The 18,376-nt window shown below is 42.6% G+C and overlaps 1 protein-coding gene across 8 annotated transcripts in view; it reads left to right on the top strand.

Moving 5' to 3' along the window:
• The window catches only part of Mpp7 (MAGUK p55 scaffold protein 7), a 269,029-nt gene that overhangs the window by 52,711 nt on the left and 197,942 nt on the right, over nucleotides 1–18,376 (top strand). For 5 of the 8 annotated variants that reach the window (XR_015640818.1, XR_015640817.1, XR_015640819.1 and 2 more), the window contains one exon: nucleotides 16,508–16,655. Coding sequence is in view for 4 of the 8 variants with exons in the window: in XM_087590730.1 (XP_087446856.1) it covers nucleotides 16,619–16,655 (37 nt within the window). In the remaining 4 variants the exon portion in view is untranslated. 8 annotated transcript variants of the gene reach the window in all.

The raw sequence follows: 18,376 nt of genomic DNA, 5'->3' as shown, positions 1-18,376 counted from the left end.
GCATCAGGTCATGTGGATAACTGGGCAGGCTGCTGGATAGCCAGCCAGCTCGCCCCTGGAGAAGAAACGAGTCTCACTGCGTTCCCTTCCTGCCAGCGCTCTTATGATCGTAAGCTCCATTTACAAAGCAGCTACTGTAATCAGTCACATGTAACTCACCCTTCTTATACTGACATGGGCCTAGTTTGTGTATTTTTTATTTGCCAGTTCTTCCTGGGAGGTTTAGAGAGAGAGAGAGAGAGAGAGAGAGAGAGAATATGTATATATGTGTACATATGTATGTATGTATATATGTATGTATCTCTTTATTTACCATTTAAGGCCTAGGAACTCTTAGACCTCTTGTTAAAGTGAATAAGCTCACTTTATCTCATGATGATTCAGGGCTCTTCATTGCCTTGTAACATGAATGCTTGCAGCAGAAGCCTGGTGCTTCTGGGTAAATTTCCTTTGCCACCAAATGTTTGCCACAACACCACCATTTCTTCTGAATTACACTTTGTTTTTTATCGAGCAGTCTTTCCCCTGTCTCATCTATAGCAGTTTATTCTCTGGGGAGTAGGTTGTATCCGATCGGCCACTGATGCAGAAAATTGTTCTGCGTAGCCTAATGTTTGGCTCTTAGGCATCTTGGCTAACTTGTGAGATTAATGTTCTCGGATGTGGGGGATACTAGAACCACACACCACCACACTGCTGCTTTAGGGAGGTAACCATGCCAACGAAGATAATTGCCACAGTGCCAAGAGTGGAGTCTCCTCTTAGTAGCTGACAGGCGATTGAGTAGTCACTTTGCTTGATGGTGAAACTTAAGGTGATTTTCCATTATGAATCATCCTGTGGACCTGGGAGGTAGAAAGTAGCAGCAGCTGTTTCTACCTGGTGCATTTCCAGGTTTCCTTGGTGTTGAAGCAGTGGGTGTACCTCTTTTTTTCATTTTCTGATTAAGCCAACTCTTGAACCTGGTTCTGCTCTTAATGCTGTAAAGTCAAGAATAGCTCCTCTCCCTGCCCTGCCTCCTCTCTCCCTCCCTTTTTTTTTTTTCCTTTTTTTTTTTTTCGGAGCTGGGGACCAAACCCAGGGCCTTGCGTTTGCTAGGCAAGCGCTCTACCACTGAGCTAAATCCCCAGCCCCTCTCCCTCCCTTTTTAAAATCCCATTTCTTTATTTCAACTCCTTTTCTTCATTTCTTTCCTTGTTCAGTTTCCCATTTTTCATCAATCTGATTATCCATGTAAGCGTTCTCCACCACCTTCAAGACTACAGTTGCAGTCTTAAACACTTAAGTTTATTTCTGGGACGGGGCTGGCAACCCTGTTCGCTAGGTCATTCATTTCCACCTATTAGCTTCTCAGAGTGAAAGCCATTCTGATCTTGGCAGAAACTCAGATGAGAAGAGATCCTCTCTAGAAGACCAGGGTAGATTTGGAGCTATGGGAGCAACAGGATTTCACCTTAAATGTGTGTCAGAAATGGACACTTTTCTTTCTTTTTTTTTTCTTTTTTTTTGGAGCTGAGGACCGAACCCAGGGCCTTGCGCTTGCTAGGCAAGCCCTCTACCACTGAGCTAAATCCCCAACCGACACTTTTCTTTTTGGGAGGTTACATCTTCATTGCTGTTACTTCAATAGGTTCAGCTCTGAGGCAGCCCCAAGAGTCTTTAGAGTTTCCACCAGAGGGTGTTGATTTTTGTCAAGCTGGAAAGGCAGATCTCATCTGGTGGCACCTGGTGATACCAATGGGCCTTGTTCACTGAACAGAATACTGCCCCGTTGCAGTCTCTAGAAACGGAGGACCTTGGCAGAGAGGCTGTGTCTTTGAGAGATGCCAGTGTCTCCTATTACTACCCAGGCTTGAGCAGGTTTGGCACTTTACACCATGAGGAGAGCCCCATTCCCCCTGGGTGTTTCCATCCCTACCCAGCATGCTCTCCCTTTTCCGGTCGGAGTGCAGTCTAGCCATGACTGTGACTACCATATGCACAGGGATGCTATGCTACAGGCAACTCGAATCTCTAATTCTGAGCATAATGGCAAGATAAAATCTGCACCCACACATGAGCATTTTAGAAATGGAGCTGGTTTTAAGATGATGAAAACTTTGTAGTCTGATAGTTGGCCCCTGTCGTGGTCCCTGGCCATCACCCGGTGTCTCATCGTTATAAACGCTGCATGCGCTAAGTGGAGTGAAATGGTGTTGGACAGCAAGAGTTGAGGTCACTTCTAAAATGGGGCCACTTAATTGTTAGCCCCTCTTTGATCCTGTAAAGCCAGACCTGAGATGGAAGGAGGGACTGACTTAGAGCACAGGGAAAGCCAAAGTGTGTCAGATGTGGGCAGGGGAAGTCGCTTTCGACCAAAGCACTGTCCTTAACCTGGAAGGTTCTGTTGTCTCCTTGTTGTAGACTCAATTAATTCTGGGAGTAACTTCCTTACTTTACACTGGTGGGTCAGAGTCTAACAGCACTGAGAATTTTGGTATATTATCACTTTTTAAAAAAATTTTTAATTTTAAATTGTTTGATAGTCTCATATATTCATGAAGGGAGTTGTCGTTCCCCCCATCCTGTCGCCTTTGCCCCCCCTCCCCTTGTAATCTTCAGCAAACCCCTTCCTATTGTCATGTCTTCTTTGCATGAGTCCAGTTAGTCTCTTGACCAAGTGTGGGTTGGGGTTATTTCTCACTGGCTGTACCACTGAACAGAACAGCACTTCCCCCAGCTACCCTCGACTTCCAACAACAGTTCCTCAGGAAGAGGTAGATACCTCCTGTCCCCTCCCCAGGTCAGGGTGGAATGCCATGGGGCCTTATGCATGCATGCATATCTATCTCTATCTCTATCTCTATCTCTATCTCTATCTCTCTCTATCTCTATCTCTATCTCTATCTCTATCTCTATCTCTATCTCTATCTCTATCTCTATCTCATCTATCTATCTCCTTATCTGTAGCTGCAGTATATCCCTGAATGACTGGCTTGCTGTGCCCAGAAGATACCTCTCTGTTCTGTCCCTCCCCATCATCTTGTCTCCTGTTATAATCTTATCCCCCTCTTCCACAGTGTTCCCTGAGCCAAAGAATGGTGGATCCTAGAGGTCTCATTTGGAGCCAAGGGATGGTGGATCATAGCTGTCTTATCCTGGGCCAAGCTCTTCGCCATCACTTATTGTCTGCACTCAGAGGTTGTGGGTCCTGCAGACCCTGGGCCCACTTCAGTAGGCATCTCCTCTGTATGGTTGCTGTAGCACTCGGCAACACCAATGACCTGCAACTAGAGAGTCCACTGAAGTATGGTATGGTTCCTACCTCACCCTTTTGGAATAAAGGAGATATTTGCTCCTATCAGGTCCATATTGAACATTTAGTTTTACATTCCTTATACATTTTAAATCTTAAACACTTCATCTGAAGGTTGTGAAATTTGCTGTCCTTAAGGTTTCATTTTCTTCTCCATAAATAAAATTAGGGTGCCCTCTGCTGATGTAGAAAGGAATTGCTGAATAGGAGTACTTGGATTTAGGAACAGATTTTCTGTTTAAGCTTGTTTTCCTCTGTGCGGATCCCATCTGCTTACACCGCCTGTCATTAGACGTAGGCATGTGTATGAGTAGTTCAACCACAGTTTGGAATAGGTAGAGATACAGTGAGAGATAGACTGGCCCGGCACACCCAGGGATGTGGGAGGCATCAGTGTGATGTTTAACCTTAGCAAAGACATTGCATTTTAATGCATTTAAACTCTATCATGAAAGTGCTCTGGAGTCACCATCTACGTTTATTTAGAGCAGCCATGTTATCTGTCTTAGAAGGGTGGTGCTGGCGGTGATGGACAGCCTAGGCTGACCAATTAGAGCCTTGGGAGACACAGCTTAGAGGTTCAGGATACCAGGAAACATGGGTTTTTGTTGTTCCGCCTGTGGAAATGGCCTAGTTAGTAAAGTGCTGTCACAGACTGGAGGGCCTGAGTTTGATCTACAGAACCATTGTTAAAAACGCTGAGGGTGATTTTCTGAGGGTGATCCTCGAGAAACTTGAGACCCAAGGACGGAGGATACCTTGGGGGAGGGGGAGAAGGGGAGCATCCTCTTGGAGGCAGGGTGGAGAGGGAATCGGGAGAGGAAGTGAGGGGTGGGGACCTGGAGGAGGGGCAACAATTGGAATGTAAATAAATAAATAAATAAAATAATTAACTAAAAAAGAAAAATAAAGCTGCCGAGGGTGGTGGTGTGCATGTGCAATCCCAGCAATGAGGAGGCAGATCCCTGGGACTCCCTGTCAGCCAGTTCAGCCTGCTTTGTGGACTTCGTGCTTATGAGGAACCCTGTCTTAAAAAGGATGGACAGCTCCTGAGGATGGCACTGAGGTTGTCTTCTGGCCTTCATATATCCGCCTGCATAGACAGGTACACACACCAACACACATAAGCATGACAGGTGAACACACAAAAACATGTAAGTATCACACGTGCACCTGCATAGATAGATGCACACGCCAACACACATAAGCATGACAGGTGAACACACAAAAACATGTAAGTATCACACGTGCACCTGCATAGACAGGTAAATAAGCATCACACACCAACACACATAAGCATCACAGGCACATACACCAATATATGTAAGCATGACTTGTGTGCACACCAACACACATAAGCATGACTAGTGTACACGCAAAAACATGTAAGCATCACATGTGCACCTGCCTAGACAGATGCACATGCCAACACACATAAGCATACAGAATTCATAATGAAAGTATTTACATTAAGAAACACCGGAAGAACACTACACGGAACACCCATTTGTCTTGTGAAAACCCAGCAGTTGTGACATTTTGCCGCACACGTGTTCTCCCTGTCTGTCTGCTGGAATATCTCTGAATCAATTGCTATTGCCTTCACATGGCTAAATACATTTAATAAGCACATCTTCCAAAAAAAAAATGTTGCCAGTGGAAAGATAGGGGCTAAAGTTAGGAAGTCGGGTTTTGGCTATGTGGATAGTAAGTAGTTCTCTTGTAGTCACTAAGAAAATGACATTTGCTCTGCAGGTATCAGTTTGTGCTAATCTACAGTTATTAATGCACAGCTATGGAGTAGTTCCATCTCTGAGTTTTTTGGAGACTGTCGTATAGAAAATGCTGTTAAATTTTAGGCTTGAACATATAGAAAGGTCTGTTTTGATTAGGAAAAGAAGCTGAGGAGGTCACGGGTTCCTTGGGTAGTGGCCTGGGGTCGGGAGAGCAGGGGAGCTTCCCCGTCAGAAGGACAGGTGTCTGATCAAAGAGGTGAGCAGACTTCTGGCAGCGGTTACGGGCTGGGTCCTCTCATCATGCTAGAACTCAGGCTGATGGAAGTTTCCGTGAGCAGTCAGTCCCACACTGAGCACAGGGGATGGCATGTGAGCAGCCCGCAGCTTGGCTGGCACGGGCAGGGAGCCCGAGGAGACAGGGAATGTCAGAAGGCAGAGCGGGTAGAGGCTGACCTCCATCCCTTCAGTTTGCCCCGGAAACACTCCTGAGGGTGGTGATGAGCGGTCTTTGAGCAGAGCTGGAGGGAATGAACAATATGAATAGTGTGTCACGCCGGAAGCTGTTACGGTCTCACGGCTAGAAAGGGCAGGAGGTCTAGCTTTCACTGATTCATTCTGTCCATCACTTTTAGGAGTAACCAGAAGTGGAGTACTGAATAGCACAAACATCTGTGCTTTGTCCTCCAGTAGGAAAGATGCACTGCAAATCTGATACTTGAAACACACTTAATTTTGGAAGTGAGGAAGGGTGGGATCTCTGTGAGAGTTTAGAGAAGGAGGCCAGGGAGACGCCCCAAGGTGTTGCCTGAATCAACTCAGCTCGTTGGGGTGCAGAGACTCCTGCCCAAAGTTGGTGTCATCTCCTGGTTTGTGTGTGTGTGTGTGTGTGTGTGTGTGTGTGTGTGTGTGTGTGTGTGTGTGAGCATGTCTCCTCTCAAGAAATGGCATGAAACTCACTTACAGCTGACTTCCATATGGTCCTGAACATCTTTTTATTACAGTATGCCCCCCTCCCTGATACAGTGACATTCCTTTTCTGGCCCTCTGGCCCTCAAACCTCTCTCTCTCTCTCTCTCTCTCTCTCTCTCTCTCTCTCTCTCTCTCTCTCTCTGTGTGTGTGTGTGTGTGTGTGTGTGTGTGTGTGTGTGTGTGTAATGGAATGCAGGCTGTAGCACGTGCCAGGCAAGTGCTCTACCACTGAGCTACATCCTGGTCCTGGATTTCTATCATTGAGTTCATCATAAGGTTCTCATCTGTGCATCCTGTCGTTACAGAGGGTGGCGTAGAGAGTGTCTGCATGCGGGCTCAGTGACTTGTGTCGTCGTGTGAAATGTGCTTTTGGAGAAACGCTCCCACAGCTTTTGGGCAATGACTAGCATGTTACTTTCCACAGCAACTTAACTTTTGTTCTGTTTTCACTAGACTGGAAATGTTAGCTTTTTTCTTTTCTTTTCACGTGATTCACCCTGGAAACTTAAAATACTCTAATTTAGATCCAGTGGAATGTAAATTAAAAACTTATAGAGTCAACAGATGTGAGAGAACGTTCATTATTAACATCATTAAATAAAACAATATTAAGATATACAGGGTAAGGTTTTGTTTGGGTATAATGGACTTTGACTGTGAGGTTCTTCAAGTTTTAAAGCACAAAAGGCCACCATGACAGTGAGCCCCCTGCAGCCTAGTGTCCGCTCCTCTCCACACTGTGATGTTGGCATTTCGAATGTCTAAGGGGCTTATTTCTACCTATTCTCAGCTTTAAAAGCCAGTAAAATATGATAAGAATCGTTTTTCATTTATTGAATATTGTCAAAGTTGATATATTTTACAGCCTATGCATTTTAAGTTAAGTTGCCTGAAGTGTGGTCTGAGGTATATGTTTATACCGTAAGCAATGGAAGAGGCTAGGTTTTGTCACCTGCTGCTGTATTTGGAAACAAAGACAAATGTTGCTTGAAGAAGTAATTATACTTAGAAGTAGGCTATTGATGTGATAATTGATATTTTAAGGTAAACTTGTTTGCTTTTGTGTGTAATCCCTGAAAGCCTTTTTAAGAAATGTGTTTTTGTGATTTCACAGTTTCTTTGTGTATTTTATTACCTGGGCCCAATTCTAGGCTTCCCAAAATGAGTTCAGAGCTCTCTTAGCTTCCTGTTTGTAATAATTAGGGAAACAAGGGTCTGCAATCGTGGATCTATGTTCCTATAAAGGGCAGTGGGGATTTTCTTCCAAGCACAGGGCTAGGTCACCACGGAGAAAAGCAGTTAATACAAACGTATATCATGAATGAACAGTGCTTTCTGGGCTACATACACCATTGCATCACTGTTTGCTTTTGATATTCTCACATTATAAATGTGTATTGATATGACTATTTTGTGTTAATTTAATTTACTCTGTTACTAATTTGAAAATACAATTGATTTTGGTGTTAAGAAATAACTAATTTTAAAGCAAGAATTGGTTTTTAGAAATCTTATTTATCTTTTTTTTGACAAGAATCTCACTATTTGGTGCTCACTGGCCTAGAACTTACTGTAGAGGCCAGACTGAAATTATAAGCATATACCATGTACTGGGTAGAGAGGGTGTCAGTTTTTTGTTTGGTTTTGGTTTTGCACAGGTATATTCCCATATATGTGGGCACATTTGTGTGTGGGTACGTGATTAGGTGTGTGCACATGTATGGAGCTCATGTCTGGTACCTTCCTCGACCACTCTGCACTTTGTTTAGTACCACAGATCTCTTGCTGAGGCCAAGGTATGCTATTCCTAGGTCACTGCCCCAGAGATCTCTTGTCCCTTGATCACTAGAGTACGGGGGTTGCGGGTGCTACTGTGCCTGCCTGGCTTTAATGTGAGCTCTGGGGATGCTAAGGAACTCCTCTTGATGCCTGCATGAAGGGCAGCTTATCTACTGGGCCATATGCCCGGTTCGCAATACTTATGTACATCACACGTGGATGGTGTGTGTGTGTGTGTGTGTGTGTGTGTGTGTGTGTGTGTGTGTGCACACGCGCGCGCGCGCCAGCCAGCCATGGTGTTTGTGTGGACAATTGTGTCAACTTGGTTTTCTCAGTGCATCTCCAGGGATCAAAAGGAAGTTGCCAGGCTTCAGTGGCAGTCTCACCAGCCCTGGAGCATTGTTTTCTCCTTTGTTTTGACAGCCATCATATATTGCCTAGGAAACTTACAAAACTGACCAATTTGTACAGTTTTGTTGTAGATTGTTAAACATACAAAATCATACACTTTTTAGAGAAAAAGGATGGACAGAGAACTCCAATCAAATGGGACCAGGAAGCAAGCAGGTGTTGCTATTTCCTCAGTAGACAGGTCATGTGGATAAAATCATAAGCGGAAACATCAGAATTAATTGGCACCATGCATCAAATGGACTGAGCATAGATCTACAGTATTATTTTCTTTGCTAACACCAAAGAACAAACATTCTGCTCAGCAGCACATAAAAACTTTTTTAAAATAGACTACATCCTGAGACAAAAAAATCTTTACAGATTCAAAAAGATTGAAATCACCCCATCTTCTCTCTTACCACAATGCAATAAAACTTAAAACTGACAGCAGAAACAACAAAACTTTATTCTAGTAAATATGAAAATTCAACATGAGATTAAATAACTCATTACTAAACAACTAATAGGTCAAAGAAGAAGCCAAGAAAGAAATAAAAAACTTTCTGGAACTAAATGAAAACAAAACCACAACAAAACTTTCGGAACACATTGAAAGCAGTCCTATGGAAGAAATTTATAGCTCTAAGTGCTTGCATTAAAACAAAACAAACAAACATGCAAAACCAGCACAAACAAGTGACTTAGTGATGAAACTGAAAAATCTGGGACAATGAACAACCCAAATCCAAACATACTCTATGGCAAAAAGTAGAAAAATTAGAATAAAAATCAGCCAAAAAGAAAGAAAGGAAACAATATAAGGAATCAATGAATCTAAGAGCTGGTTCTTTGAAATGATAAGCAAAGTCATCAGAATCTTTGTACAAACTAACAAAAGGAAAGAGAGAACCCAAATTAACAGAATTAGAAATGAACAGGGACAGACTAAAGAAACTCAGAATAAGGGAGTGTTTTAAAAACCTGTGTTCAACAAGGCTGGCAAGTCTAAAAGGAGTAGATAATTTTATAGAGGCAGTGAAACCACCAAAATTAAATCAAAGAAGTTATCAACCTAAACAGATCTTGACAAATAAGGAAACTGAAATACTAATTAAGAGGCTTCTAGCAAAAAAAAAAAAAAAAAAAAAAGTCTAGAATTAGAGGGATTCACAGTAGAACTCTACCAACCATTTGAAAAAGACTTGCAGCCAGGTCTTCCTCAGCTATTCAACAACAACAACAACAACAACAACAACAACAACAACAACAACAACAACAACAACAGCCAAAAAGAGTGTTCATGAAACACTAAGAAACCAGTGTCACTCCTACACCCAAAACAGGTAACAGCAGCATGACCATAAAGGAAAACTGCAAGCCAATCTCTCTAGTGAACATAGACACAAACACTTAATAAAATACAAATAGAATACGCACCTGCATCCAAAAGATTATCCACTATGACCAAGTTAGCTTTATTCCTGAAATGCAGGGATGGTTTAACATATGGAAGCCAGTTAATGTAATAAACTATATAAATGGACTTAATGACAAAAATCACATGATCATCTCAACAGATGCAGAGAAAGCCTTTGTCAAAATGATACCTTCATGATAAAAGTCCTAGAGAATATCTGAATGGAGGGCACATACCTCAGCATAATAAAAGCTATGTACAAGAAACCCACATGTAATCCAACTGAAATCAGTGCTGTCCTCTGAGCACTAGCTGGAGCAGTAAAGCAAGAGAAGGAGATTAAAGGGATACAAATAGAGAAGCAGATCATACTATCCTCTTTGCAGATGATAATCCTGTGCATTAGAGATCCAAAACTTCTATCAGAAAACGTTTAGGAATGATAAACAAATTCAGCAACATGGTAGGATACAGAATCAACTTGCACAAATAAATAGCTTTTCAAAAAAAAAAAATCCCACATAGAGGAAAGGAGGTCATGGATGACAGTATCATTCTCAATTAGCCTAGCAATAGGTTAGGAGTAAACCTAACCAAGGAAGTGACAGGCCTCTGTAATGAAAACTTAAGCCTCTGAGGAAACAGATAGACACTAGAAAGTGGAAAGACATCCTGTGCTGCTGGATGGGTAACTTCAGCAGTTTAAAGTCCGACAAAGATATATATATATATATATATATATATATATATATATATATATATATATATATATATATATAAAAGAAAAATAATGCTGGTAAAAAGGAGAGAGAGAAGCGAGAGAGAGAGGGGGAGAGAGAGAGAGAGAGAGAGAGAGAGAGAGAGAGAGAGAGAGAGAATATGAATTGAGTGAGCTGGAGAGTTAACTAGCCTGGGCCCATGGTGGCTCGAAGAGACTTAATCACCAATCAAAGTCTATGCAGGGGCTGAACCTAGGCCCTACACACTTGTAGCCTATGTGATGTGCAGTTTGGTCTTAATGTGTATCCCCTAACAATTGGAGCGGAGGCTGTCTCTGTTGCCTGGATCCCCTTCCCCTAACTAGACTGCCTGGTTGGGCCACAGTGGGAGAGGATGCACTTAGTCCTGTTGCTACTGGATGTACCAGGGTGGGGTGGTACCCAAGAGGGTTTCCCCTTCTGTGAGGAGGGATTTATAAGGATTGTTGTGGGAGGAGAGGAGGGGTTGGGGATAGGCTTGATTGAGATGGGAAGTGAATAAATAAATTTATGAAAAAAACAAAACAAAACACCAAACCAAACAAAGCATCTTTGACAGACGGTGCTGGGAAAACTGCATGTCCACATGCAGAAGAATAAAATTAGACCCGTATCTATAACTTTTCACAAAAACCAACCCCAGATGGATCAGAGATTTAAATCTGTAACCTGAGACACTGAAACTTCTAGAAGAAAACATAGTTAGGCAGTACCTACATGATGTAGATTGTAACAGGACTTCTGAGTAAGAAATCATTAGTTCCCGACCAATAATTAACAAGTGGGACTGCATGAAACTAAAAACCTTAGCATAGCAAGAAAGTTAATCAACTGCGTGAAAAGGAGGCCCACAGAATGGGCAGAGAATTTCTGCCAGCTATACATCTGAGAGAGCTTTAATATCCAGAATGTACAAAGAATGCCAAAAACAGTAAAAAAAAAAAAAAAAAAAACCAAACCAAAAAACAAACAGCCCATTTGAAAAGTGGGTTTGGCATCTGAATAGTTTGCAAAAGAGGGAGGAGGAAAAGGAAGGAGGGAGGGAGGTAGGAGAAGGAGGAGAAAGAAGAGGAGGAAGAAGAGGAGGAGGAAAAGGAGGCAGTGGAGGCTAAGAAATAGCTCAAAAACGTTCATAATCCCTATCAATTAGGGAAACAGAAATTGAAACAACTTTGTGATTTCTTCTTATCCTAGCTAGAATGACAGAAATCCAGCCAACCGCAAATGCTGGAGGGGACGTGATGGAAAAGGAGCCATCATTCACCTTTGTTGGTTTTGCAATCTGGTACAGCCACTATGGAAGTCAGTGTGGAGAATTCTCAGCAGCTAAAAGAAGCCTACCATGTGACCCAGCTCTACCGCCCCACAGGACTTGCTGTCATTGCCCATGACACTTGGTCAGCCATGTTTGTGACCAGGGTGTTTACAGTAGTAGGGTATGGAAACCACTTAAATGTCCTACAGCTGATGATCGGATAATGCAAATGTGGTGCATATACTCTGGAATACTATGTAGTGTTAAAGCAAAACAAAACCACACCCGGACCCAGAGAGACTAATGGCTCATGCTCTCTGTTATCGGAGGCTTCTGGCTCCAACCCTTTACATACGAGCACATAGCCAGTAATAACGACAGAGGCCAAGACAGTACCCTGGAGCCACTGTCAGGATACAGGGGCTTGAAAGCAACGGAGAGGGGAATAGCAAGGTGTGTAATTTCACAGGGAAATGGAAAAGGGGGATCCTTACAGAGGTAAATATAGACGAAGTGGGAAGAGGGTAAAGGTTACGGGACATGGGAAAGGGGGATCCCTGGGGAGGAAGAGGGGGTTAAATACAGCAAAAGAAGGCAGGTAAGTGAATAGCAATATAGATAGCTAAAAAAGCCATAAGGAATCAGATTATTAACTATTTACAAAACAACGCCTTCCTACCTCCAAACCTTACAGGGCACAAAATTTAGAGTGTAAGTAGACATAGAGTGTTAAGGGACTTTTCTCATCTAGGTTAACAGCTTTCTCTCCAGTAGTCAGAGGCCACTTAACCCAAACAGCAGACACAAGAAGTCCTCTTTAAAGTTGTTGACCTGGCTGTCACAAGACTTCTCCAAACACAGTCTATTGATGCTGTGCTTGGTTGCCCCTGGCCCCCACCCCCAGAGGTGGAAGGTAATTCCGGATTGCTGAAGGCACCATGCACATCAGAGACACGGTTCAGAGACGTCTGAGCTGGGATGCCCCTTCCTGAGGTCCAGCTTTCATGGTCCTTCCTCGTTCATGCCAAGGTACCAGCGCTTTTACTGGGTGTTGAAAGTGCAAAGGAGAAATGGCTATTTTAGCATTTCTTTCCAAACATAGTTAAGCCTCGTGCTCCTCCTTTTCCTCTGCAAGGACTTCGAGATTGTAGTGGTTTGTGGATGTTCTATGAGAACCATTTATGTGCACAACACACACACACACACACACACACACACACACACACTGTTTCTGTTTGCTTGCTTATGTGTGGTACTAGAGGGCTTCAAGCACTCAAGACATGGGCAGGCCCTGCCAGTGAGCTACATCCTAACCCCGGGCATCATTTCATGTGAAGAGTTTTGTGGGATGGAGCTCTGTCTGCCCTCTGTCACTGTCTTACAGCTGTGTCTCTGAAGATTTGCAGCTCTGTTACCAGATGCTAGAGAGCCTTCACTAACTAATGTTACTAATGAGTCTCCCAACTGCCCTAAAGATTTACAGTGTTAGGTTTATACTGTAGACATTACTCTTACTTGGGTTATTTCATTGTTTTGTTAGATTCAGAACCGGAAGCCTGACTGCTAAATCCTTGATCATGGCCATTGTCTCCCGAAATAACAGCCACTGATAATGGTTACATGGTTTGTAGACTGCCTCCATGTTTGGGAAAACTCGCCCAAGTAGAGATCGATTTATTGTTTTCCTCACTATGTATGCTCACATTAGGCAATGACTTTGCAGGGAACTGTGTCGATGGATGAATTAAGTCAGTTTTTGCTTTACGAGAAATCAAAAGCTCCTCGGGCTGGTGAGATGGCATACAAGTAAATGTGCTTGCTGTGTAAGCCTGAGGAGCCAAGTTAGATCCCTGGAACGCAGGGTGAAAGAATCGAGTCTCCATAGTTGTCCCGTGACTCCCGTGTGTGTGTGTGTGCTATAGCGTTCGTGTATCTTACATGCACAACACAGACATGCACACAGCCACACATGCATGCACAGTACAGACACACAGATGTACATAGCCATCGTTACCATCCCATCTTCCTGCAGGTACTTGTAGTTCTGTGATCGGCCACTGGAGGTCAGCAGTGCTACAGAAGCATTGAGTGTAGTCCGGGTAGACGTGAGCACTCTGCACTTAGACCTTCATGTAGTTCACTGTTTCCACGTGATCAATGCCAGGAAAACCTGATCCAGTGTGATATATAGAAGCAAGGTACAACTGGAATGGTGAAATTTCAAAAATAAGCCTTTTTAAAGGAGGGCTGTAATGGTCCTGTTGGGAATTGTAAATGCCTCAGGTGCATTCGATACTGCGTTATGTTCCTGGCATCCAGGCCTCTTTCTTTTTTATGGAAAGATGGATTGAACTTCAATCTAAGAATATCCAGTAATCCCTCTCAGGACGTACTGTGACAGCTGGTATTTTTGTGTTGTAGTAAATCGGTTCCATACAACAGTTAGCAATAATTACGACTGTGTTCTGACAAATTCCAAAGCATTTCAATCAATTTAGCCAAGGAAAATAACATTATTACACAAAAATTTAACCCAATTTGAAACTTAAATCCAGCAATACTGCTTCATGCCACAAAACGCTGAGCATTTTCCTGGTTAAGGTTCCCTATCAAACCTTTTAATAATTCATACACTTGCGCTATTCTAGGAGGATAAGTGTGTTGTATAATATCTTCTTAGACGATTATTACTTTTTGATAAACACAGCCTGGGACAAATTTAACCTTGACGGTTCCTCATGAAAAAAAAATGAGAAATGCTAATTCCTTTCATGTGTGGTAACACTGGCTTAAAAGTTGTTTTGAAGTGGGATATCAGGTTTTTTGTCAATATTCCTGCAATGAGGACCATCCCACATTTTGCTTTTTTTTTTTTGATAAAAGTATAAATTGGATTATGTGACATGTAGTTCGTAAATGTGAAACACTGTGAGTTCTTTAGGCCACGGAAAGGTGGGGTTAGCATAGAGTATATGTGTTTCTGTGTTTGTGGTGACTGCCACGCAAAGTCTGACTTCTCGTGTCTGAAAGAGCTAAGTTATATGTACACAGACATGTGAAAAGCACCATATCTGCTTACATCATAAAGAGGTATTACCCTAAAGTGGAAGTGTGTGTGAATACACTTTATACATTTTCAATGGTTTTCTTTCTTTCCTGTTAGAAAAATAAAAGTCTGTTAACAATGTATTCTTTAAATTAGCAGCGGTCTTTCTGGAGTTCTGTTTGCTTTGAATTACTTCATCTGTCCCCTTGCTTTATACAAGGAATACTTTTATGCAGTTAAATGTTAATCCTGATTAGAATAATTTATGAGGCCAGAGCAAAGTTTCCTTGTAAGATTTTTGGAGAAAAGGCAGTATCTAAGCTGGGCATGAGTGAGGCCTGGCTCGCCCTCTCCTTTTCAGTTTTAATTTTTAGCTCAGTGAGTTATATTTTTGCTTGGAATTTAAATAACTGCCGTCCTATTTTTAATTAGCGCGTTTCTCTGTATGGGTGTGTAGTATGAGCGGTCTGTGTTTGCCTTTGTGATAATGGGGAGCAGATGGGAAGACATCACAGCAGGTAGTCAAGTCCAAGAAAGTCTATTTGATGGTGGATTTTCCTTTTAAATATCAGTTTTCACTTTGACAATTAAAGTGCTAATTTAGAAGGCTTTACTGGAATTTTACAGCTGTATCTTTCTCAAGCAGAAGCTGGCAAGCTCGTTCGCCGTTATTCTGTAATACGAATCAGCAATTCAGAGTCTTTAGGAATCGAAGTGAGTGGTTTTCCAGTGTTTACAGCGCCTGTTTTCCTTGTTGTCTTTAATATATGTTAAAATATGCTTTTAAGGGACGGAGTTTGCTGTATGGCAAATCGGGGGAAAATGTACTAAAATGCTTTGTATAGTTATGATTTCAGCAAAAATGTAAATGATGTGTATTTTCCGTTGTTAGTCTGCAGTGATCCAAATTTAAAACACATGGCGGCTCGTTCTTAGGCGCTAGGCTGGGTGGTTTGTAATCTCCCTGCCTTCTTTCATGTTTTAACTTTTTAATTGTATTGCCTGAATTACAGAAATAAACTACCACACAGCCAGCTTTCATGTTTGTTTACTCCGTGCAAGGCATTGCCGCATGTCCCGACACGTTTACTTATCGTGCAGTTCTGAGTTATTATCTTCATTTGCATATAAGGAAATTAAGGCTTAATAAGATTAAATAAGTTACCCAAGATCACAGAGCCAGCAGGCTTAGAGGGAAAGCCGGAGCTGACCTTGCACAGCTTTTGCAGGCTATCTCCTTCCTGCTTATTGTGAGATAACCTTAGGCTAGTCATCGAAAAGCTGTATTTTTCAGGGTAGAACCCAGCTTACTTTTTACGAAAAGAAGGTTTAGCTTGGGTTGTTAGTGCTTCTGTGAGTTGTATCAGTGCCTTGATTCTGACTGAGTAACTTTGTCAAGGATACGCTCAGCCCGGGGTAGACAGCTTTGCAGGTGTTATACTGGGATGAACTCTGAGGTAGCTACAGAATTGTAGCTTGCTAGGGACTCCGATAGCGTCTGTTAGACATTGGGAAATATAGCTAGGATTAGAGTAAGAGAGGGAGGAAATGGCTACATACACTCTTCTGAAAGCACAGAGCACATCTGACCAGCAGCCCCCAGCAAATGTCACAGTGTTTTAGAAGCCTCGACACATGCAGAAGCAGTAGTATGCTTTCTGTTAGAAGTGATGTCAGAATCAGAAACTCTCCTGTTAAATATCAGCCTGTCACTGCAGAAAAAAAAGTTCTCCAGAAGAATTATGATTGCCCTGGTATAGTGCTAAATACACATTTTAAATTAGTTATAGGGTGTTTGATTTACTGACACTTGCTTTTTTATATACATATAAATGTTTAAATGTTTCTTTTCTTCTTAGGAAGGGCTCGTAGGACAACTCTTGGGTGAAGCACGGCTGCAGTCCATTAAATTTCCTGGAGCTTCCTGAGACAAGATCGTGGAGGGCGGCCACACACCCGCAGCCTGCATCATGCCAGCACTGGCCACAGGATCTGCCTGCGACACGGGTACGAGAAGCCAAGGGGCCGATTTTCCCTATATTCTTACATCAGTGTTATTCGCAGTGACTGACATTTTGGGTACAAGTAAACCACATTTATCTTCCGGTGGCCAACATAAAACCAGTCCCAGTAAGGTCTGAGCTAGACGGAAGTGACCGTGGGGTAATCAGACTGCTTCCTGCTCCAGGCGGTAGTGGCGATATGTGCCCGAGCCTTTGTCCTGCTTTTGGAACAACATTGTGCATTTAATTGTTTAAAATGAAGTGTTTGAGAAGACCCAGTGTCCTGGCAAATACCGTCATACCCGTCCGCACTGCCATCGCTTTGTTTTAACAGCAGATGTGACTTTTTGCCATACTTCCTTCTGACCTCTTCCTTTCTATTCTATTTATCTGTTTTTATTCTCTTTATCAGTCACTAGGGGTAAAAACGAAATCTGAATTCCCTATTCGTCCTTAAGAATTTATACTGGGAGGAGGGGCAGTGAGCGGGATGTAAAGTGAATAAATAAATAAATGATAAAAAGGTCTCTGGTACGTTCTAGACTGTTCTCCCCCTCCTCCCCAGTTTGCACATTTCCATTCATTCTGCTGGCTCTCAGGGCCTCTCTCCTGACTCCCCACACCTGATCCCGGTCCCCTTTACCCTCACCTCTCCTGCCTGGGCCCCTCCCTCCTCCTGCCTCCCGTGATTGTTTGCTTCACCCTTCCAGGTGGCATTGAGGCTTCCTCACTTGGGCCCTTCTGCTGGTTAACCTTCTTTAGTATTTAGTACTGTAGATTGTGTCCTAGATATTCTGCGCTTTTTTTTTTTTTTTTTTTTTGTCTAATATCCACTCTTTTGGCTTAATATCACTGAGGGAGTATATACCATTCATGTCCTTTTGGGTCTGACTTGCCTCACTCAGAATATTTTCTAGTTCCATCCATTTGCCTGCAAAACTCGTGATGCGCTTGTTCTTACTGGCGGAATAGTATTCTATAGTAGATGAACCACATTTCCTGTCTCCATTCTTCCATTGTGGGACAACTGGGTTGTTTTCACCGTCTGGCTGTCACAGATAGGGCTGCTATGAACAGAGAGGAGCATGTGTCCTGTGGTATGGTGGGGCATCTTTTGGGTGTATGCCCCAAAGTGGTATAGGTGGGTCTTCAGGTAGATATATTTCCAGTTTTCTGAGGAACCTCTTGATGCCCACAGTGATTGAACCAGTTTGCAATCCCACCAGCAATGCAGTGTTCCTCTTTCTCTTTCTCCACATCCTTGTCAACATCTGCTGTCACCTGAGTTTTTGAGCTTAGCCATTCTGATTGGAGTAAGGTGGAACCTCAGGGTTGTTTTAGCTTGCATTTCCCTGATGAGTAAGGACTTTGAACATTTCTTTAAGTGCTTCTCAACCTTTTGAGATTCCTCTTTTTAGCTCTATAAACCATTTTTCGATTGGGTTGTTTAGTTTTTCAGAGGTTAGCTTCTTGATTTCTTTATATATTTTAGATATTAGCCCTCTATCGGATGTGGAGTTAGTGAAGATTTTTTTTTCCCAATCTGTAGGTTGCTGATTTGTCTATTGATTATATCCTTTATCTTACAGAAGCTTTTCAGCTTCCTGAGGTTCCATTTATCAATTCTCGATCTTAGAGCCTGAGCCATTGGAGTTCTGTTTAGAAAATTTCCCCTGTGCCAGTGAGTTCCAGGCTGTTTCCCACTTTCCCTTCTGTTAGATTCAG

This window comes from Rattus norvegicus, chromosome 17 (genome assembly GCF_021556685.1).
Source record: "Rattus norvegicus strain SHRSP/BbbUtx chromosome 17, alternate assembly SHRSP_T2T, whole genome shotgun sequence".
Taxonomy (NCBI): domain Eukaryota; kingdom Metazoa; phylum Chordata; class Mammalia; order Rodentia; family Muridae; genus Rattus; species Rattus norvegicus.
The sequence above is the reverse complement of the archived record's forward strand: the minus strand, read 5'-3'. Positions and strand labels throughout refer to the sequence as shown.